We start from the raw sequence: 22,972 nt of genomic DNA, 5'->3' as shown, positions 1-22,972 counted from the left end.
CCCAGGGAGCACACAAGACCACAAGAGACCTGCATCCTGGTGCCTTCCCTTGCATCTGGCATTCAGAACTAACCCACTTCTAAAACCAGAAGGTTGCATTTACCCATCATGGCTTGTAAACATGTGATGGACTTCCTCCATACGTTTGTCCAATCCCCTTTTAAAGGCATCTAGACCAGACGTCATCACCACATCCTGTGGCAAGGGATTCCACAGATTAATTACACACCGGGTAAAGAAATGTCCAGAGAGAGGACCCACTTCCAACACCAGCTTGAAACATGGGCCCCAGCGCCCAAAGGTTTCTTTCCTGCCCAGGAGTGGTCCGTCAGCATGACTGGCTAATGTGTTTTTTTCTGCCCCATCTTTCCTTCCAGGCCAATTGGAAGGAGAAAAAGGGGCAAAGGCTGGCATGGCGGCAGCATGAGTTCAGTTTTGATAGGAAGGACAGAAACAGAGCAGAAGAGGAAGTGTGGGTGGGGGAGAGTGATGGGCTGATGTGTCAGACGCTCTAGCCCATGACACTCCTCTCCTCCACTCTTCCTCTTCAAATCAAGGGAACAGACAGAAGCAGTGGCTGGTAGACACCCTGATAAGGGTGGCATTGACACACCACCATGGGCTTTGGGGCTCTGATGGATTTGTGGGTCCTTCTGTGTATGACAGCAGATTTCACAGAATGCCAATGAGCGCCGTTTGTCTCCAGGTTCCTGGACTGTCAACTTTCATGAGTTTTTCGATGTGTTTTTGTTTCCATGTTCCATGCAATGCTGCCCTCTACAGATCTTGTGCAGAAAAACCAGCTGGAACCATTTAGTCAAGAACCTCTCTGAATACCAGTGGCAGGGAAGCAGAGGCAGGAGGGAGGCAGGCCTTTCTTTCCTGCTTCTCCACTTCCCACTGTAGGAAATAGGAGGCTGGACTAGACAGACCCATGACCTGATCCAGCAGGGCTCTTCTTACATTCTTCGGAATGTCCACACAGTCCAGCAGGCTGTTTTCAACCATGGCAAGTCAGATGCTTCTGAGAAAGCTGCAAGAGCCTGTGGCTGGTTTCAGCGCCATTATTTCACACCCCTTTCACACACCCACACACGAAAGAATGAAATAAGTATTTTATTTTTATTTTGTTTACTGATCCTTGCCGGAGCTGGCTTTGTCATATTTCTTAAGTGCTCTTAGTTTATTCTCTTGCTGGTGGACTTGCTGAATAATTCCATAACCATATTGAGAAACTCGAGAAGTATTTCTGCTCCAATCTCTTCACCTCTGAAATACCAGCTGAACTGGCATCTCTTTTGCTGCCAGCTGGATTGTTTTGATCTTTGGAGGAAAAGAGAGAGGGTTTCCCCACCCCCTAAAAAACTGGTTGACCCAGAGAGGGGGATTACAGACTGGGCACTTATACTCTATACAGTGGTTCTCAAACTTCTTAGCACTGGGACTCGCTTTTTAGAATGACCAGCCGGATGGATGGATGGATGGATAGGGGTATAGAAGCAGGTGGGATAGGTAGGTAGGTAAGGGATGAGACTGGGGACCCCCTGGGATGCAATCTTCCTACGGACTCTCCTGGTTCTTGTTCTGTAGCTGCTTGAGGGCACAATCCTAACCAACTTTCCAGCTCGGACATAGTTGGAAGCTAAGCAGGGGCAGGCCTGGTTAGTACTCGGATGGGAGACCGCCTGGGAATACCAGGTGCTGTAGGCTTATACCATCATCTTTCGAGACTGAAGGTTGCCAACCAACCATTCTGCATCCTGCAGTGGGGAGGGGGCCTCCCCAAGGTAAGGACATGCTTGTTATCTTACCTTGGGGCTGCACTGTGCCTACATCATTGCTGGAAAGTTGGTTAGGATTGCACCCGAAGACATATTTTTTCTATATATCGCTGTAGGCACCAGAGCAGTGAAACTGCATCGGTCCGAAGCACTGGAGACTGAAAGAATGACTTTGAATGAAAGTCTTTCCACGGGATTTCTCACTAGAGGGCAGACGTGGTCTTTCTCCTGGCTCTGCCTTCCAGTTGGTGTGTGTATATATTCCTATTTTCTGCTAATGAGTAAGTCAGAGGTTTGGTGAATCACTCCAGGAAATGACCTTGTCAGGAGGCACTTTATCGTCTATTAACCTCATTTAGCAAATCTGTCATTTGGGAAACATGACAAGCAGGTGTTGGAGGCAGGCTGGCTTTTCCTGGAAGCCTGGGGATGGAGGAACCCAGGATGCCCTGCTCTTCTAGCCTGTGTTAATTCATCCGGAATATGGTCGCATCCATTTGTGGACCAGAGTCCTCTATTTCAGTGGTTTTCAGGTTCAGAACCAATGGGTTGAAACTGCAGGCAAGGAGTCCGAGGCTAGATATGAGGAATTTATTAACTGTAAATCCCCAGCCCTGTAATATCAGCCTCATGCACTTTGTGGCCTCTCGCTCTTTGGAGGCTTTCAGATAGAGGCCGGAAGGGCACCTGTTGGGAATGCTGTCAACGTTGCCTACAATCAATGCACAGGGGGCTGGACTAGAGGACCTCAGAAGTTCCCTCCAACTCTCATGTTCCACGATTGCCAAGAAATGGGACCCACCTCAAGCCCCAACTCTTCAAAATCCCAGTGGGAGAGAAGAGTGAGCAAGTGAGAGCATACCCAGCAGTGACCTGCATCATGCTGTGTCCCATCCCTTCTTTCCTTCCTGGCCAATTGGCAACAGAGGTGGGACAGAGATTGGCAAAAAGGGTGGTGCGTGCTGATTTTTGATAGGTGGAGAAAGAGAAAGAGGAAGTGAGGCATGGCAGGGGTGGGCAAACTTGCAACTTTAGGGACCCTGGACCTTTAACAATTGTATAGAAGAGGGAATTTCAGCAGGCGCAGCTTGTCATCTCACAGATGAAAAAGGCCCATCCAGTCTAGCTTCCTGTGTCTCACAGTGGCCTACAGTGAGCAAGTCAAGACATCAAGAGACCTGCACCCTGTTGCACCTACTTGCACTTGGCATTCAGAGATGGTCTACTTCTAGAACCAGAAGATGGCTCATATTCATCACGGCTTGTAACATGTGATGGATTTTCCCTCCATCCACCTGCCTAATTCCCTTTTAAAGGCATCCAGGCCAGACTCCATCACCACCCCCTGTCGCAAAGAGTTGCACAGGCTAATCATATGCTCAGTAAAGGCATATTTTCTTTTGTCTGTTCTAAAATGCTGGGTTCTAAAACGAGGGGTGGAGAATTCCCACCCCTCTCACCTACTGGGCTCTTGGAGGCAGGTCCCATGTTGCAAGCTAAAATCCACTAAAATTGAGTGTTGGGAGAGTTAGAACAGACAAAAGAAAGTATTTCTTTACTCAGCATGTGGTTGGTCTGTGGAACTCCTTGCCGCAGGATGTGGTGATGGCGTCTGGCCTGGACACCTTTAAAAGGGGATTGGACAAGTTTCTGGAGGAAAAATCCATTACGGGTTCCAAGCCATGATGTGCATGTGCAACCTCCTGATTTTAGAAATGGGCTATGTCAGAATGCCAATGCAAGGGAGGGCACCAGGATGCAGGTCTCTTGTTATCTGGTGTGCTCCCTGGGACATTTGGTGGGGCCGCTGTGAGATACAGGAAGCTGGACTAGATGGGCTTATGGCCTGATCCAGTGGGGCTGTTCTTATGGTCTTATGTTCTAAGCTGAGATTGGAGGTGCATCCCAGCTCTTGGCGACGACTGGACTAAGGGATGGGGTGTTGAGTTACGCTGCGTTCTGAGGAACCCTGACATTCCTTGAAAGCTTATTGGGGTTCTTCAGCATGAAATCTATAGCAGCAGGCAAAGTTCCCACACCTCTGCCACCCTGATCTTATTATGATATGTGTATTAGCAGAACAGTTTTGGGGGTAGTCTAAGATGTTCACAGTTCAGGTCTAACAAGCTTGGCCAGTACCTTACATAAAAAACATAAGAACAGCCCCACTGAATCAGGCCATAGGCCCATCTAGTCCAGCTTCCTGTATCTCACAGCGGCCCACCAAATGCCCCAGGGAGAACACCAGATAACAAGAGACCTCATCCTGGTGCCCTCCCTTGCATCTGGCATTCTGACATAACCCATTTCTAAAATCAGGAGGTTGCGCATACAGATCATGGCTTGTAACCCATAATGGATTTTTCCTCCAGAAACTTGTCCAATCCCCTTTTAAAGGCGTCTAGGCTAGACGTCAGCACCACATCCTGTGGCAATGAGTTCTACAGACCAACCACACGCTGAGTAAAGAAATATTTTTTTTTGTCTGTCCTAACCCGCCCAACACTCAATTTTAGTAGATGTCCCCTGGTTCTGGTATTATGTGAGAGTGTAAAGAGCATCTCCCTATCCACTCTGTCCATCCCCTGCATAATTTTGTGTGTCTCAATCATGTCCCTCCTCAGGCGTCTCTTTTCCAGGCTGAAGAGGCCCAAACGCCATAGCCTTTCCTCATAAGGAAGGTGCCCCAGCCCAGTAATCATCTTAGTCGCTTCATGAAATGAGCGTGTGTCCTAGGCCATACCCCAGAGTCAGCTGGGTCCTGTGCACTGTAGACATATATGGGGATCTTCAAGCAGGGACATTAATATGGCAAATGTGCTTAGCCTTGGGAACCAGTGTGGGCTGTATGCAATGTCCGCTGCAAGCCACTAGAGGTCACCCAATTTCTTTACCTCTTGGACATGCTACCCAATAGGGGAATTAAAGGCTTCTCCACATATAAGTTTTGTGTTTAAATCTTCTGCAGGTAGAAGGAAAAGAGTGGGGAGGAGCTCCAATAATCAACATTAAGACTGCCATCCTACACACTCTTATGTGGGAGTAAATTCTATTGGGGAAAGGACTTACTTCTGAGTAGGCTTGCACTACCTGACTAGCTGAATTATAAATGCAATCTTTCAATGGAGATCTTGGGCTTTGGGGTGACCTCAGCTCTCTGTTCTCATAGGGTCAAGTGCATCATTTCCAGGCCCACATCCGTGCTCCTGGCCCCCACATAGATTGAGGAAGACTCTGCTGTCGGCACTTACCCCTGAGCAAACAGGCCCAAGATTGGGCTGTAGATGTAACTGTTTGCAGATGTCTAGCTTGGGGGGCAAGAGGCACTCTGTACGTGGCTGGTGGGTCTGTATGATACGCATAATAGATACAGATGTTGGGGGGAATTGGCAATATGGTTTTCCAGTGGCAGTGGGGTTGGGGGAACATCCTGCACTTGTTCGGAGGATCTGTGTGAGCTCTCCTGGAGAGGGGTGTGTGGATAGCAAGAGATGGGGGGGGGGGGAGAGTGGCATATGGTTGCAGTGATCCCATGGCAAAAGGAAACCACTGAATATATTGAATACTGCATTTACGTTCTGTATCTGGAGAGGGAGAGATCAAAAAGGTCTGATAACACCTGAATGCTTCATACAGCACATGTATTTCGGCATCAGCTTTTGTGGACTCAGGCCCACTTCCTCCCACGTGTGTGGAAGCGGCAATGGTCACAGTTTCCCAAGCAGCAATGGAGGGGCCAGGCACTCTGCACATGTTCAGAGGCTTCCTTTGTTTTCCTTTATTTCCTCACTGGATCAGGCCAAAGGCCCCTCTATTCCAGCCTTCCAGTGGGGGTGAGTGGGTGGGTGGGGGGTGAGAATGGAGTCCTTGCCTCCCAGTGGGGGTGGGTGGGGGGTGGGAATGGAGCCCCAGCCCCCCAGGGGGCCTGCCCCGTGCGGAGGGCTGCAGTTCCTCCTGCCGCCTCTGCAGCGCCGCCGCGCCGCGCGCCTCTGGGCCTGCAGGGGGCGCTGCCGGGGCCCTGCGGAGGGGCGGAGGGAGGGAGGGAGGGAGGGAGGCGGCGGCGCCGGAGCCGAGCGGGGGGCGGGCCAGGCGCGCTCGTAGGCCGCGTCTCCTCCTCCTGGCCCCGGCCGGGCCTGCCAGGCCGAGCTCCCGTCCCCGGCCCTCTCCGGCGGGCGGGCGGGATCGCAGCCCCGGCCCCGCCAGGCCGAGACATGTCCGGCAAGATCGAGAAAGCAGGTGGGTCGGGGGCGGGGCGCGGAGGGGGGCAGGCCCCGCCGGGAAGCAGGGGCTCCATCCCCCCACCCACCAGGGGCTGAGCCCCCACTGCACCCCCTGCCCCACAGATCTGGCCCTGGGGGACCCTTTCCAGCCCCCCTCCAGGAAAGAGGGGCTCCATCCCCCCCACCCATCAGGGGGCTGAGCCCCCACTGCACCCCCTGCCCCACAGATCTGGCCCTGGGGGACCCTTTCCAGCCCCCTTCCAGGAAAGAGGGGCTCCATCCCCCCACCCACCAGGGGGCTGAGATCCCGCCCCATGCCCCACAGATCTTGCCTTGGGGGTCTCTTTTAAGCCCCCCTCCCTTTCCAGCCTCCCTCCAGGAAAGAGGGGCTCCATCCCCCCCACCCACCAGGGGGCTGAGACCCTCATCCCGCCCCATGCCCCACAGATCTTGCCTTGGGGGTCTCTTTTAAGCCCCCCTCCCTTTCCAGCCCCCTTCCAGGAAAGAGGGGCTCCATCCCCCCACCCACCAGGGGCTGAGACCCCCATCCCGCCCCATGCCCCACAGATCTTGCTTTGGGGGTCTCTTTTAAGCTCCCCTCCCTTTCCAGCCTCCCTCCAGGAAAGAGGGGCTCCATCCCCCCCACCCACCAGGGGGCTGAGACCCTCATCCCGCCCCATGCCCCACAGATCTTGCTTTGGGGGTCTCTTTTAAGCCCCCTCCCTTTCCAGCCCCCTTCCAGGAAAGAGGGGCTCCATCCCCCCCACCCACCAGGGAGCTGAGACCCTCATCCCACCTCATGCCCCACAGATCTTGCCTTGGGAGTCTCTTTTAAGCCCCCCTCCCTTTCCAGTCCCCCTCCAGAAAAGAGTGGCTCCATTCCCCCCACCCACCAGTGGGGCTGAGAAGCCCCCCTGCCCCATAGAAGAGGAACTTGCCTTGGGGGTCTCTCTCCCCCCTCTTTTAAAGCCCCCTCTCCAGGAAAGAGGGGCTCCATTCGCCACCAGACAGTGGGACTGAGAGGCCCCCTGCCCCATAGAAGAGGAACTTGCTTTGGGGGTCTCTCTCTTCAGAAAAAAAGACTCCCTTTTTGTGATGCTGTTGGGCAAATGCAGTAAAAAGAGGCAGGCACCCAGAATGGGAGTAGCATGTCCTCCCCGAATAATATGCAGTGAAGGAGGTTTTGTCCTGCCCCATAAAAAACCTGCAAGCCTCCAGACTGCTGGGGGGGAGGGTCTCTCTTTGCAGTGCCATGAGATAAACTGAATTTTAAAAAATCTCCAAAATAATGGAGTAATTTGCCTCCCAAATAATTTTTGCTGAACCCCTGCCCTATAGAACACCCTTCATAGGAGACTCTGTCCCCAGTGTCATGGGCTAAATACTCCCCTGAAGATACTACAGTCACCCCCTCCCATTCCAATAAAATTCAATCAAGCAGGTCTTGTCCTCCCCCCCATAGAATATCTGCAGCCCCTCCTTGTATAACAGTCTCCCTAGTGTCATAAAAACTGACTCCCTAGTGTCAGTTCCCCCCATTAAAAAAAACAAAACTTTCTGAAGGCTCCCATGTCAGACTTGCTCTTGCCCCATAGAAAAAGAATTTGCAGCAGCTTTTAGGTACCCCTCCCAGAAAATCCCCATAAAAGGTGTAGCTACAGGTCCCTTCCTCCACAGGACACCTGCAAACCCCCCCCCCCCAATCAAAGACTCATTCCAGTGCTGTGGAGTAAATAGAGTCAAGCACCCCACCTCACTAAAACAGATTTCCTCCTGCCCTATAGAATTATGTGGCCCCATAGAAACAGATTTCCTCCTGCCCTATAGAATTATGGGGCCCCATAGAAACAGATTTCCTCCTGCCCTTACCCCTTCATAAAAATAACTTCCGCCCCAGTGCCATCAAAATATGTAGATGAACCGTGTCCAAATATAATGAGTACCTACAAAATTACTCAATGAAGATTGTCTTGCACCCCATAGGAATTATGAGGTGCTGCTTTTAGTTCCCCTGGAAAGCTCCCTAGAAGTTGTTTCCCACTGCCCCAGAGAACACCTGCACTTTGTAATGACCCAGTTCCTTATTAATAATAACTTAGTATTATTTAATAAAAATAATCAGTGTTTATAGAGGAAAGGAAGATGTTTGTAGATCGGAAGAGGATTAATAAGACTTAATCCTTAGCATTTGTCCAGCACTTTCTGAGGGTGCAGATTGCTTTGCAACCTCATTACCTTGACAACCCTGCAAGGTAAGCCAGTGTGGTTATCCCCACGTTGCAGCGCATGGCAGAGGTGTGACTCAACTTGGAGGCAGGCCTTGATTTCACACACTCCTGATCCAAAGTACATCCCTTCCCTTTGATCCTTAAAGCTCCCGTTGAACAGATTCTTGCCCTGTGAAGCATCTTCTGCCCCTCAGGGTACAGATTTGCTCCTGAAGTCTTCCCCAGAGTCCTATCACCTTGCAGCAAACCCTTGATGGTCCACCAGAGACGCAGCCTCCCAACCCAAATGGCCCCTTTCTTCCAACCTCCCGACACATTTTTTCCCTACTGCTGGCTGATAGACCATCTCTGGGTTCCAGGGCAGCATAGTTTTCCTACTAGAACCACAGAGCAGTGTCAACTTCCTTCCACCCCATAAATCAACAGTGTCCTCTCCTGTACTCCTTTCATAAAAATCTTTATGAAAGAAAAAAAGTAATGTCAGTTCCTTAAAAAACTGGTTTCATAAGGATTAGTAATTTAATCAGTTTCAAACTTGTAATTGACTTTTTTTTTTGGAGGGGGGGGCTTGACTTGTTCCAAGATAGTCTTGTCTAATTCAGAGCTCTCAGTGTAGGCCAAAATGATGCTCTCAGTGTAGGCTTTTGGTGTTCTCAGAATTGAAAGTGCAGCAGGGAAGTCCATTCTGTGGTTGCGCCTTTTTTAAAAGTTTTTTTTTTTTTAAATATTCAGCTTACAGTAATTTCCAAGTCAGCTTTTGTATTTGTTTGAAACAACGAAGTGTGGCTCATTCGAATATTGTTTTCCTATTCAGAATTTCCATTCAGATTTTTTTTCCTCACCGTTGTAAAACTTTCTGAAACATAGATATGCTATGTGACATTCAGATGGCATATTTTTTCTTAGTTTGTGGTTACTTAATGTAAGTCAGACACGCTCAATTGGATCCTAATGGATTAGGGCGTCGGTACATTTTTCTCCCAGAAAATGTTCCAGGGAAAAATGTTTTCGAAAACCCACATCACCAATGTTGCGTTTTAAGAGATTTGCTTCCAAGTCCCACATTAACAGACTTATGGAGATGTCACCCAAAAATAATCCGAAGGTAACCTTGTTTTCACAGGGTGCCTCATAGCGCTCCTGTGGGTCAGAGAGAGCATGCTCCTGTAAGCTCCTGTAAGCAACGACTCAGTGTTGACACTGCCCTCTTTAAGCCCCATAGAACAGTTTTCCAGCTGCCTAACTCTGCAGAGTAAACTTTGATTTGCCCCAGTATTCTTGTGAGTCAAGAGCAGTTGGAGATATGTAGGGGAAAACCCACGTTGGTCTTGTGAGTACCTTCCACCTTGCTCTGTGTGGTGGTGCATCTCAAGTGGGACATTCCAGAACCAATGTCCTGGAGCTACCCAGCCCCGTTGGGGTTTTTTTTTTTACAAAGTAATCTTTGTGACAACTGTCTTCTGGTGTTCCTTGAAACGCTTCTTTTCCTGGGAACTTGTGGCAACTGGGGCACAAAGTTTTTATAACGAGGGACATAGCTTGATGGTTCAGCTGGCAGTGCTGAGTTGCTCTTCATGGGGAAGGCAAAATGCCATCAGTATTTCTGCTTGTCTTCCTTGTCCAAAGCATTGATTCTGGTTTGGCTGCCTTGCCTGTATCCTGAGAAGAGAGCAGGTGGGGAGAGATGCTTCCCCATTTAGAAGCACCTAACTGGGCTGCCCTGTTGTGGTTCTCTGAACTCCTGGTTTGGTGGTCGTTTTGGATTTTTCCGTCATCCCTGTTTCCAGCGCCTTTTTTTGGTGCACCAGGGGTGCTGTGTTTAAAGATTCAATTAGTGTTTTGCAAATCAAGCGGCGAATTTATTTGGTTTCATTATGCAGCGTTTAATTAGCAGGGAGAAATCAATGTTGTATTGTGTTTCGTGGTGTAAGGACTCGGTAGAGATCTTCCTGGGGGAACGTGCGGTGAAAACAGTGTGGCACTGTGTTCCTTCTTTTCCAATGGAACAAGCAATTGCTTAGAGCTGCCCTTGCTTTGGCTGGTGGTTGAAGGAACCCAGGGCTGGTTGTTCCGAGCCCATTTTGGCCCTGGCATTTGAGCTCTGCATAGTATTGGATTCTGACTTCCAGTGTTACTATGGTGGAAGGGGCTCTGGCGAGCCAGAGAAGCCCTCTTACCTGGCTGCTGGCTCTTGTCGCATAGGCAGTTGCGTCCACGTTCCTGAAACGCGTCGAGCAAATTGTTGTACCCCTGAAGCTGGTCCTGAATGCGAGGTGACTCTAGATGAGTGTCCGGGGCAGCATTTTCCAAACTACACGTACTGCTCCTGAGTCTTTCTGTCTCTTCTTCCAGTTGGAAGGAGATGGGGCTAGACCAGCCATTTTCAACCACTGTGCCGTGGCATACTGGTGTGCCGCGAATGGTCCCCAGGTGTGCCGCGGGAATTGAAGAGTGGGTCATTTATCAATAGGACCATTGGGGATGTGAGCCCCCACTGACAGCACAGTGTGCCTTGTCGATTGTCAAAAAGCTGATGGTGTGCCTTGACCATTTTAGTGCCTTGCCAGTGTGCCGCGAGATGGAAAAGGTTGAAAATCACTGCACCAGACAGACCCCTCCAGTGCCACTACTGACAAAGCTCTGCCCATCGACTGGGTATGGGCAGGCAATGGGATGTGAAACAGAGCCCTTGATGGCAAACGATAGAGACAGGAAGGGACATAAAGGAGAAGGTGGTCCTCCAAGGAAACAGATTCTCAAGCCTGTTGGCCTTTCAAGGTTGCAATCAGCTCCTTGCATTGGGCCCAGAAAAAGGCTGGTGACCAACGCAGGTGAAGAAGAACTGGCATAATGTGGTTAGATTGGGCTGCTGGCCGCTGCATTCTGTGTCAGCTGTCGTCTCTGCTCTGTCTTCAAGGGCGGTCCTAGGCCAAGCATGGTACAGTCATCCAGGCACAGTGTTGTTAGGGTGTGGATTATTGACCACTAGCCAAGGCTGTTCAGAAGGAAATGAGGCCAGAGTCATGGAGAGCTGAGATGGGCAGCCTCTTTGCTGGGAAGGTGCTTTGGGTGCTCCCAGGTGCCCCGTAATAATTTTATTTAGTTTGCAGCCTGCTCTGAGAACCTCCTCGCTTGAACACGGTTGAGCAGCAACTGTTACCCTGCACATGCCTGATCTTGTCTAATTTCGGAAGCTAAGCAGGGTCAGGCCTGGTTAGTACTTGGATGGGAGACCGCCTGGGAATACCGGGTGCTGTAGGCTTATACCATGATCTTGGAAGCTAAGCAGGGTCAGGCCTGGTTAGTACTTGGATGGGAGACCGCCTGGGAATACCGGGTGCTGTAGGCTTATACCATAGTCTTTCGAGACTGAAGGTTGCCAACCATCTCCCTATACTGAACACTATCTCCCGATCTTGTCTGATCTCGGAAGCTAAGCAGGGTCAGGCCTGGTTAGTACTTGGATGGGAGACTGCCTGGGAATACTGGGTGCTGTAGGCTTATACCATAGTCTTTCGAGACTGAAGGTTGCCAACCATTCTTAAAGCTGTAGAGACTGATGGGTTGTTGTTTGCCATAACAGCTGAATGGAGAGCCATGTTCCAGGAGCAGTCCTACCAGGAGATGCTGAAAGGAACCTGAACCCAGAATCCAGAGCTCCAGGCTGGTGTCCTGCCAGTGATTTATGGTCCCTCCCTGGGCCTTTAATACTGTGGCATTACCAAGAAAAGTGTAGCTTAAAGACTCCTTGAGGCAGCACACGAGCACATGGGTGCCTGTCTGGGTGTAAGAAGGGAAAGGAAGTTTTGAAAGGGGTGGGGGCACATTTGCAAAGAGCAGAGAAGAGACAGCTGGAGTCCGCTGGCATGCAAGGCAGCTGACTTGCGACTTAGCGAAAAACCTGAAACTGGAAACAATTTCTAAATTTAATTTTTGGGTGTGGATTGTCCTTTTGGGCTCTCTGTCAAAGAAAGGAGGGGGGAGCAGCCCTCTCTGCGCTGGTGCAACTTGGTTGCCCTTTGGTGAGAAACTTGCTCATTTATCCCGAAACCTGTAATTTACTGTGGCAACTGTCATCGCCGGGACTCATTTTGTGGGTGGATGAAGATGGCCAGTCCTTCCTTTTGCCAGCAAAGCAACTGCATGCCCTCCCTCCATTGGTTCCTTTAGGGCTTCTATCCTGTGTAGGAAAGCTTTCAGGCATAGCTAGTTCAGCTTCCTGTATCACACAGTAGCCCACCAGATGCCTCGGGCAGCATGCAAGACAACAAGATGAAAGCAGCCACGGGAGTGGAGTGCTAGGATCAATTTCTATACGTTTCCACTTGGCCCCCACCTGCCTTCGGATCTGCCATTAGGGATATGGGTTGGCACCCCCTCAAGGCATGGTACCTGGGGCAATGTACCTCCCTGCCCCCTAGCTATACCACTGACATCAGGCCAATTGGCAGAAGAAAAGAAGGGATAAAAGAAATCTGTCCAGTTCCTGTTTCAAGGCATTTAGGCCAGACACCATCATCACATCCTGTGGTAAGGAGTTCCACCAATTCATTACACAGCTGAATGACCAAGCTTGCACGGGCAGACATACATCCTTCTTCCTAGAAGCTTGCAGTAGGTCATCTTTTCCTTGCAAATCTCTTACAGTTTTCTGAAGTGGATATTGTAATCTAGGAAATCTCTCCATGCACACCTGGGTCCAAAGGATGTTAAAATAGCCCTTGGGGGAAATGTACTCCATATTTAGAAACTTTTTTAAACCTGCCAACTGTCATGCAACAAAAGAGCTTAAGGGGAAATCAATAGTTTAGTTTGGATTTGGGCTTATGACGTGTGCCGGTCGGGTTCAGACTGAAAATATTCTGACTAATCTCTTGGCATGTGAACCTCTGTTGTGGGGCCTTTTGTTTGCAGTGAGTTTCAAAGCTTGACAAAAAAGCTGGTGTCGCCTGCTGGCGAAGAGCTCTGAAGTGGAGACTTCCCTCCTCTCACTTGATTGCCTTGGGGGAGCCTTAGTTTTCCTCATTTGCAGAATGGGGATATTGCTTACTGTGCAGAGATGTGGGAAGGCAAACATCAAAATAGCGCATATGAAGTGTTTGGCACTATACAAATGTATGCACAGGAGATTCCGTATCTACGGTTTCACTTATCTGCAGATGGGGATCTGTGTGACTCCCTTATGCCCCCGCTAGAGGTGAGGGGTTCCTCTTGCCTCCTAAAGGTCTTCAGAGCCCAGCAGAGGCTGCATCCATCAGCCCGCAGCCTCTGCTGGGCTCAGAATGACTGCAGTAAGGGGGAAAAAGTCACTTGCTGTCTTCTTCGGCCCTCCTAATGCCTTTTAAAGGCATAAAAACGTCACTTCCAGTTTGGGGTTTTAAAAAAAAAAAAAAGGAAGTGACTTTTCCCCCTTATTTCAGTCGTTCTAAGCCCAGCAGAGGCCGCAGGCAGACATGCAGGACCTCTGCCAGGCTCAAAAGAGCCTCTGGAGGTGTCCCCCCATATCAAAGGATTCAGGTATCCATGGGGGGTTGTTTCTGTATTGCTTTTCTAACATTCAAAGCGGTGTACCACAATATACAGAAGTGCCTTGTTGGTTGAGGAGGGGGAGAGTCTGAAATCCTTCTCAGGCGCAAGACAGTTTCTGCTGAAAGCCCATATTTCCGGCAGCTTCCTGGCGAGAGATTTTGAGCCCAAGACACCCCAAACGCACTCTCAAGTTCTGTTGACCTCAGAGGCTCGGGCTTCTTAGAGAGATTACATAAGCAGAGACGGCGGGTGCATGTTCTGCAAGTCTTGTTTTCCACCTCTCTGAAAAATGCATGGGCAGGAGTCTGCATTTCCAGTTGTCTGACATTGGAAGCAGCTGTAAAGTGCATTATTCATTGGAGATGGTAACATTCAGCAGCTGGGGAGAATATGCGGACAGGCTTGGAATAGCTCGCTGTGAGCGCCCGGGTGCTTTCTGTGCCGTTTTTTTTTGTGGTGCTGCAAAGTAGTCCCTGCCCCCCCTCCAAATACTTGGGAAAGCAGCAAAATCTATTTGCACGTTAGACCCTCATATGCCCATTTCACAGATGAGGAAAACTGAAACGGTCTTGTTTGGCTTTTTCCCCTACCTGTATATGAAAATGTACTTGCAGCTGTGTAAAGGCTACCCACCTCCCATCGTCCTTCTAACGCGCTTAAGGTAGCTGAAAGTAATAGATGGTGGAACCCTCCTCTCTTCCATGGTTTTAGGATTATAGGAAGCATATATTTCCCTCTCACACAGCATCAGACCCACTAAAATTGAGTGGTGAGAGAACTAGAAAGACATAAGAAAATGACCCAGCGGGTCATTGATCTGTGAAACACCTTGCCGCAGGATGCGGTGATGGCATCTGGCCTAGACGCCTTGGAAAGGGAATTGGACAGATCGGTGGAGAGAAAGTCCATCACAGGTAACAAGCAATGATGGTCATATGCAACCTTCTGGTTTTAGAAGTAGGCTGGCTCAGAATGCCAAGCGCAAGGGAGCAGCAACAGTACCTTGTTGTTTTGTGTGCTCTGTGGGACATCTGGTGGGCTACTATGAGATCCAGGAAGCTAGACTAGATGGGCCTTTGGCCTGATCCAACCGGGCTCTTATGTACTTATGAAGCAGCCTTACGCAGAGTCTAGCTGTCACCCGAGACAGGCAGCATCTCTCCAGGGTTTCTCATGGTGGCCTTTCTCAGGCCTACCTGGAGATGTGACAGGGAATCGAACTCGGGACCGTCTCCATACAAAGCGAGAACTTTGCCATTGAGGTGCAGCGCCTCTTTCCTTTTCTGAAATGGAGATTAATCTTTCCAGTTTGCACAGTCCTGAAAAGTCTGCACTGCCTGAAGAATGTCTGGAATTTTGGTTCCAGGCTTGATTTTGGGGGGGTTGGGAGGGAGGGAGGGGCAGAATTCTCCTGTGGCGGCCAAATTCCACACATGAGTTTAGAAACGGCCCGCCGACTGCCAGGGCCTCCTCCGGTGGGACGTACAAAACATTTCTTCAAGCAACGGGATTGCGTTAAAGTGATTTTTTTTCCGGAAATTTCCCAATGTGACTATTTTTTGCTTGTCTTTTTTTCTTGTTTGGAAACTTTCTAGGATCTTAAAATAAAGCTATCAGGAATAGGAGTTGGGGGGAAAACAGATGACTAATGATCAGCACTTAATGATGTTTACAAGGGAGCCTGACTGAAAATAAACGGCAGGTAGTGTTTTCTGAAGGCTGGTTCGAGTGGCTGCTTTTATCCCAGCTTTCCAATCTCCCTGTTCAGCTCAAGGTGAAAAAAGAGTCAAATCTTTTGCATGTCTACTCAGAAGTAAGTCCATTTATGTTGAATGAGGCTTGCTCCCAGGAAAGTGTGTATGGGATTGCAGCCTCAGTGGTGTCCCCTTGGTAGTCCTGCTACTGTGTCCGTCCGTCCGTCCGTCCTTCCTTCCAGATGGAGAGTAGCATGGCAATAGTACACATTCGGTTTTAATGGAAAGAGGAGGAGGATGAAAGGGGGGGGAGCTGACAAATGAGTGGGTGATGGGGGGGTGGCCAGAGCAACCCCCCAAGCTGAACATGTGGGCAGGGTTTATCTTTATTACAGTGGTTCCCAATCTTTTACGACTGGGGGCTCTCTTGACCTACTGGACCCATTGGCTATGGCTCCCCATTAGGGCTACAATCCTATACACTGTATAGGGTGATGGGTTTCGGGGGAGGGGGGGGTTCCGTGGCTCCCCAAAGAGCGGCGGCTCACAGTCTGGTCACCATGACTCTAGGACATCTAGCCAAAGTGACCATCCATACTGTACAGGCCAGAACCTTAAGGCACTATGGCAGTGGTATCTTTGCCTAACGGTTGGATTGCAACTGACTTCCAGGTCCCAACCTGCATGCTGAGACCCTCTAGACCAGGGGCCTCCAAACTTTTTGGCCAGAGGGCCGCATGAAATATCTGGCACAGTGCTGAGGGCTGGGAAAAAAATTTAAATATAAAATTTAAATAAATTAGAGAGGGAGCTTAGCTGAATGAATATATGAATGAGTGGGCTCATTCACTCAGCCTCTCCGGCCCTCAGAACACCCTCCAGATGCAATCGGAGCACAGCTCTGTCATGTTCAGTCAAGTGGGCCAGAGGCTTTCAGGGGACATGAGGCTGGCCGCGGGCTGGATAGAGGCTCGCTGCGGGCCGCATCTGGGCCGCGGGCCGGGGTTTGGAAACCCCTGCTCTAGACTGAATGAGGTGGCAGAGGTTGTAAGGCACAATATTAGATATACATTTGCTTAGCCGTTTTTCTTCCCCAAGCAGGACTTTGGGAGAGCAGCCCAAGAGGGTGTCTGAGGTGGTAATTGTCCCCGGGGGCTATGCACCCACCCCCCGCTGGCTCGGGGCAATTAGAGCATTGTAAACAAGTTGATTTAGCGGGCCGGCCGTGCTCATCTGTCTGAACTGGAGCACTGGATGACATCATGCTCTTTATGTCTTTCTTTGGCTTGCATAAGGCTGCCATTCTTGGCACAGGGGCTGGCTGAAGACGTTGGAGAGGCGCAGAATGGCCCGGTTTTGGGTGGGGTGCCGAGGAAAGAACTTCACGTTGCCGAAAGGCTTCGGTGATTGAGCGGAAAGGGGACAAAAAGCCTCTGTTTTAAGCGCAAAGGCAAAGAGAAGACATGCGAGCGTGGAGCCATTCAGACAATGAAGTGTGGGAATGGTGTCTCCCGGAGCTGGTTTTCCCGTGGTCAGCAGATGGGCCTTCAATTTCCTGCCTCTCCCACTGCCGGAAGCAGAACGAACCATGCGTCTAAGTGCGTGCATGTGGCTGTGGCGGCTTGCATAATTTATATTGTCAGCAGAACGTTGATTTCCCCTCCGCAGGGCTTTCTTAGCGCAGAAGAGAATCCTAGAATGCTGGCTTTGGCAGGGGCCCTGGAGGTCATCTAGCCTAACTCCCCGCTCAGCGCGTGTGACCACACCGTCCCCGAGAGGTGGCCGCCCATCCTCTGCTTGGAAACCTCCAACAGGGGGGAGTTCACAATGCACGAGGCAGGCTGTTCCAGTCTGGACAGCTCTTACGGTTCGAAATTTCTTCCTAGTCTAAATGTTTGTTTGATTTATTTATTTATTCATTCGTTCATTTATTTATTCACTCACATTTTTATACCGCCCTTCCTCCAAAGAGCTCAGGGCGGTTTACACAGCTGCTCCTCCCCTCCTTTTTGTCCTCACAACAACCCTGTGAGGTAGGTGAGGCTGAGAGAAAGTGACTGGCCCAGGGTCACCCAGGAAGCTTTGTGGCTGAGGGGAGATTTGAACCTGGATCGTCCAGGTCTAAGTCCACCTCCCAAACCACTACACCATCCTGGCTCTCTGTTCAGTGGGTCCTTGGCATCTACAAGGGTTCCGTTCCCTGACCCCCCCCCCCACAGATGGTTCAGTCTGCTTTAAAACTGTTTTTAACAGTAAAAAAAAAAAATCCCCTACCTTAGTGCCACAACTGTGCTGGCTGCAGGGTTGCAGGGCAGTCTCTGACCCTCCTAGAAGCCACTTCCGGGTTTTGCCAAGGGCCATAACCCCCTCCCTTGGCCCTAGTTAGCCCCAGAATTTACCGCAGAAGTGTGTCCAAATGCTTCTGCTGGGCATACTGATGCCAAGGGAGGGGGGTGTGTGTGGGTGTGACCCGGAAGTTGCTTCTGCCCTGCAGTCCACGGTGCCAGGAGTTGTGGGTGGTGGAATCCGCAAGTGCTGAGACCCACAGATGAGGAGGGGCCACTGTCCTTCCCTGTAGCGCTTGACGTTTCTGTTGTGCTTTCTGAGCGTCCAAACTCTTTGCTTGTGTTATCTTAAAACCCTATAAGACAAGAGAGACCCATTATTGGGGGGAAGTGGCTTGCCTGGATCCCCCAGTGAGTTCTTGGCAGACAGTGAGATTGGAACCAAGGAAGCCCCGACTGGCAATCTCTTTCACCAAGCTGCCTCCGGTCTTGCATGCATCATCAGTGCAGGCTTTTGTGGAGGGGCTGGCTAAGCCCCCAGCATTGTCCCTTGCTCAGGCCCTGTGTGAGCGGAAGATGGTACGGGCATGTTGACATGGGGCCCTCCTGCTGCGTCGCCCCGATGACGAGACACAGGCAGTTGCGATGCAGTCGGTCGAGGCCGAGCGGGACTCTCTGCCCATTCACCCAGAACCGTGGCCGTCGGGACTTTACTGGAGAAAATCAGCAAGCGTCCCAAGCATTTGGCCGTACAGATGTGCCGAGCCCATTAAAGTCATGCCGTTCCATTCCTTGCAGCCCTTCAGCAGCTGACAAATTTCCAGGAAAGCTGACCCCCTGTGGTGAGCAGAGGATGCCTCTGGCCGCTCAAGCGGGGAGCCATCTTGATTCTACCCCACCCCCAGCAGCTGTTTCAGCACCATCCCGCACCCCTCCCTGCAAGCTGCCTGAGGTCTCTCTCCTTGCGTACTAGTCTGGCTGTTTAAATGCAAGGATGGCCTTCAGATGGTGAGCATTAAAAGTGCATTTAAGGCAGTCCTCCTGGTTTCAGTCCATTGGGGTTTGGCTCACTCCAGTAGTGGAGGCTGTCTTGGGGGAGGGAGTGGACTAGGGCGAGATAGGCCAATACGTGCGATTACACAGGCCAACCCACATTTTGCTGTCTTAAAAGTTAGACCTGTTTCTGGGTATATTTGGGGTGCCGATTCCAAATATGGCATCCGTTTTGCCCTGTTGTGTCCGGTTTCAGAGATACAGCATAGCCTCGTTAGTGAATGGTTCAGACAGCTCCCTCAGGAGGAAACCTACACCATGCGTGAGGAAGCTGCTTAAACCATCCACTAACGAGGGTTGACATATCTCTGAAACTAGTGGCGACAGGGCAAGACTGATTCCATTTTTGGAACCAGCACCCCAAACTTATATAAAACCATCATAAATTTTTTTGTGGGGGGAGTATCTCTGACCCTCAGGTTTGCAGACCTGAGGTTCTTGTATGCCTGACCACTGCGGGACGTGACGTGGAGGGATTGAAAAGGCTGGAAAAGGTAAGCGGTTTTGTCCCTTCTGCAAAGTCAGTGGAGGGGAGCATGTTTCACCCCAGGCAAAAAATGTTTGCATTGCTCCCTTCTTTGCCCCCTTTGCGTCGTCCCCCATAGAACACATTTCCTGTTCTATTTCCAAGCCTCCAAAGTTTTATCAAGTAGAGCGTTCAGTTGGTCCTTGGTTCAGATCCCAACCCAACCATCAACCTAGACTTGGGACCCCCTGAGCAAAACATTGATGCGTCCTACCTACACAACAGAGAGGGGGAAAAATAGGGTGTCATGAGGGCAAGGAAGAAGAAGACTCTGAAATTCTTGGTGCCTTGCGACGGTTGCGCGCGTGCGCGCACGCACACACACATGCACACACGACTTTAAAAATAGAAAGGGTCTGTTTTGCAACAAGGGATGGAAATATGCGTTTATGCATTTCCTGTGCCGTGTGGGGGTGTGAAGATGTGTTTAGTGACTCTCAGAGCAAATGAGTGACTTGTAGGCAAGAGGGAGCGATGGGGGGGGAGGCTTTCCTAGAACTGTGCCAGCCTGAGTGAGAACATGGAGACAGGGAGTGGTTTTTGGCAGTCACTCCTAAACAAGGGGGCTTCAGCAGGCGGGCATAAATACATAAGAACAGCCCTGCTGGATCAGGCCAAAGGCCCATCTAGTCCAACTCCCTGCTTTTCACAGTGGCCCATCAGATGCTTCTGGGTTGCACACAACATGGTTGGCAACCTTCAGTCTCGAAAGACTATGGTATAAGCCTACAGCACCCAGTATTCCCAAGCGGTCTCCCATCCAAGTGCTAACCAGGCCTGACCCTGCTTAGCTTCCGAGATCAGACGGGATTGGGCACCTGCTGTGGGAGCACACAAGCCTACTTCTAAAACCAGGAGCTTGCACATACCCATCATGTTCTCACCCGTGATGGACTTTTTCCTCCCATCCATCCGTCCAGCTCCCTTTTCAAAGCATCAAGGCCAGACGCCATTGCCACATAGTGTGGCAAGGAGTGCCACAGACTGGGTAAAGACATATTTTCTGTTCTAACTCTCCCAACACTCAGTTTGAGTGGCTGTCCCCCGGTTCTGGTGTCGTGCGAGAGGGATAACCGCATCCCTCTATCTATTCCCTGAGTAATTTTGTACGTCTCAATCATATTCTTCCTCGGGCACCTTTTTCTACGGTGCTTAGAACATTGTAGGCTGGCAGGAGGGCGTCATGGTTTTTAACAGACCTGTTCCGTCCGCCACCCTAGCTTGGTAATGGCTGTTTGGTTCTGTAGATGGGTGACCTTCTCTTGATCCAGGACAGCCAGCCCTGGCTGCGGTTAAAACAGTGCCAAGCCTGGACACGAAACAGCAACCCGGCTGCCATGCCTCACCACCCACTGTTGAAGGCTTCCACACTGTAGCACCTTTGGCAGAGTGGCTGGGCCTGCTGGAGGAACAGGGAAGTGGCCAGTGCGTGGGCAGCTTCTCCGTGTCATCTCTGAGTACCGTGAGGGGGTTCCTTTGTGCCATGTCGCCAGACTCCCCGGCGAGAAAGCACTCCAGGGCTCTCTCGGGGCTGAATGGCGACGAGGCTGGTGCTTGAAAAGCTCCTCTTGTCGGGGCAGTTTATTCAACAGATGCCGTCTAGTGCCATAATGTTTGTCCCAATAGCTCCGGGACAACTGTGGCGGCATTGTGAACAACCCAGTCCCACAAGGGGGCCTTTGTCTGCCGGGTGCCTGTATTGTGGAAGGTTGGAACCGAGGGCCAAAGCAGTCTTCCTCGGGATGTTCTGCGAGCATCTTTCCTCTCTCCCTCTTGAGCAGCATCCAAATCTTTCTGCAACTTGAAAATGAAAGCACTTTCTCCCCCCCCAACGGTGATGCCGTTCTAGGAACCCAGGCTCTCTCCCTTTAAACCTGATGCTCGCTTCTGAAGCAAAGAGTACTGTATTTGCTCTTTTTCTATTTGAAAACGTCTAGTTTCTGCAAGCCTCTTGGGGGTGCACGGGGGTGAACTTCTCTTTCCTTCGCACATGGTTCTATTTTGGCCCCAATCCTCTCCGTGCGACAGCAGCTGCCTTCCGGAGAACGTCAGGGTGGGGGAATTTTCTCACGCGAATTTTGAACTCTGGGGGCGGAAGTGTGTTTGTGCCTGGTTGGGAGGTGTGTTGAATATTAGGCTGGAAACAATATCGGTCCCATGCCAGGGGCTATAGGATGTAGTCTTAACCCTGGGAAACCTGCCTGAAGCATGTTCCCTTTCAGACCTTTATTTTTTTCCCCTTCCAGTTGTATAGAGGGTGTAGCAGTTCCTTGAAGGGAGTGCGGGTGGCAGGTGGCCAATTTGTCAAAACCCCAAGACCTGGGATGTAATTGTGTTCAGGGGAGAAAGGTCTGACCTCCCATCCTCCCCTCGCTGCAGAAATGCATTGATTTATATTTTTAGCCAGGAAGTTGCCTGCCGATTCCGACTCCTGCCAAAAGCAGCTGTTCGGTACAAACCGGGAGGGAGGAGGGGACCAAAAAAATCTCAGCATCAATAGGAAGTGGCTGCCTCCTTAACTAGTTTGCAGCAGAACTCAAACAGCTGCCTCTTCCTGGCTGGTTTGGATTGTCTCGTATACTGGAGAGCAAACGACCAGAGGTGAAAATGCATTCAGAACGCATGGTGGCTTTATTTGAATTTAGGGTGCGGATTCCAAAAATGGCATCCGTTTTGCCCTATCACTTCTAGTTTTGGAGATACGGCATAGTGAGGGGGTCAGTCCTGTCCAACTTTCCAGCACTGATGCCTCTGTGCCAACAGAGCGCATGCTGTGCGGCAGGGGCAGTCACAGAGGCCTCCTCAAGTTAAGGGGATGTACGTCCCCTTACCTTGGGGCTGCATGGGTGCTGGAGTGTTGGATATGATTAGCCCCTGAATGGCCCAGGCTTCCTCGCAAGGAAGCTGCTTGAACCGTTCGCTAACGAGGCGATGCCGTCTCTCCGAAACTAGACGTGATAGGGCAGAACGGAGGCCGTTTTTGGAAGTGGCGCCCCAAATTCATGTAAAACCACCATACATTTTGAAACATTTCCAAGTATAAGTCTCACTTTTAAGAAGAGCAAAACTTTCTTTGTCCTGTGAACCTTACTTTGTGTTTAAGCCATTATGAATGAAGGGTAAGAAGCGGGCCCAAAGTATCTTCCAGGGAGTAAATCTCGCTGGATTTACCTCTGGCAAAATAACTCTTAAGATTTGTGGGTTTTTTTTGAGTGGGCAAAACACACAGTGAGACTTGCTTCCAAGAGACATAAGAGCAGCCCCACTGGATCAGGCCATAGGCCCATCTAGTCCAACTTCCTGTATCTCACAATGGCCCACCAAATGCCCCAGGGAGCACACCAGATAACAAGAGACCTGCATCCTGGTGCCCTCCCTCCCTCCTACTGACATATCTCTCCCATACTGCCCTCCTTCCCTCCCATAGACATATCTATGGCTGTGCTATAGTTCCAGTTTTCATAGCATAAGAAACTGAGTAGCAAATGAGGGCTTCCTTGAATCTCACCCTCTGCCACCAAGCTCACTTGGTGGCCTTAGGCAAGTCCTTTCCTCTTAGCCTCGGTCTTCCCCATCAGGGTGTTCGGACAACATCAGGTTGTTCCAGAGCACTATAAAAATGCTATGCTTATCATTTTTGATTGAAATCGCCTAAT

The 22,972-nt window shown here is 50.5% G+C and overlaps 1 protein-coding gene across 1 annotated transcript in view; it reads left to right on the top strand.

The window, feature by feature from the left end:
* Nucleotides 1-5,898: 5,898 nt before the first annotated feature.
* The window catches only part of RAPGEF1 (Rap guanine nucleotide exchange factor 1), a 71,159-nt gene continuing 54,085 nt past the window's right edge, over nt 5,899-22,972 (top strand). Inside the window, exon 1 of the mRNA XM_066610555.1 lies at nt 5,899-6,017. Within this exon, the coding sequence (XP_066466652.1) occupies nt 5,993-6,017 (25 nt within the window). The 5' untranslated portion in view covers nt 5,899-5,992. The remainder of the gene's footprint in view (nt 6,018-22,972) is intronic.

This window comes from Tiliqua scincoides, chromosome 16, assembly GCF_035046505.1.
Source record: "Tiliqua scincoides isolate rTilSci1 chromosome 16, rTilSci1.hap2, whole genome shotgun sequence".
Lineage (NCBI taxonomy): Eukaryota > Metazoa > Chordata > Lepidosauria > Squamata > Scincidae > Tiliqua > Tiliqua scincoides.
This window is presented reverse-complemented; position numbering and strand designations above follow the sequence as displayed.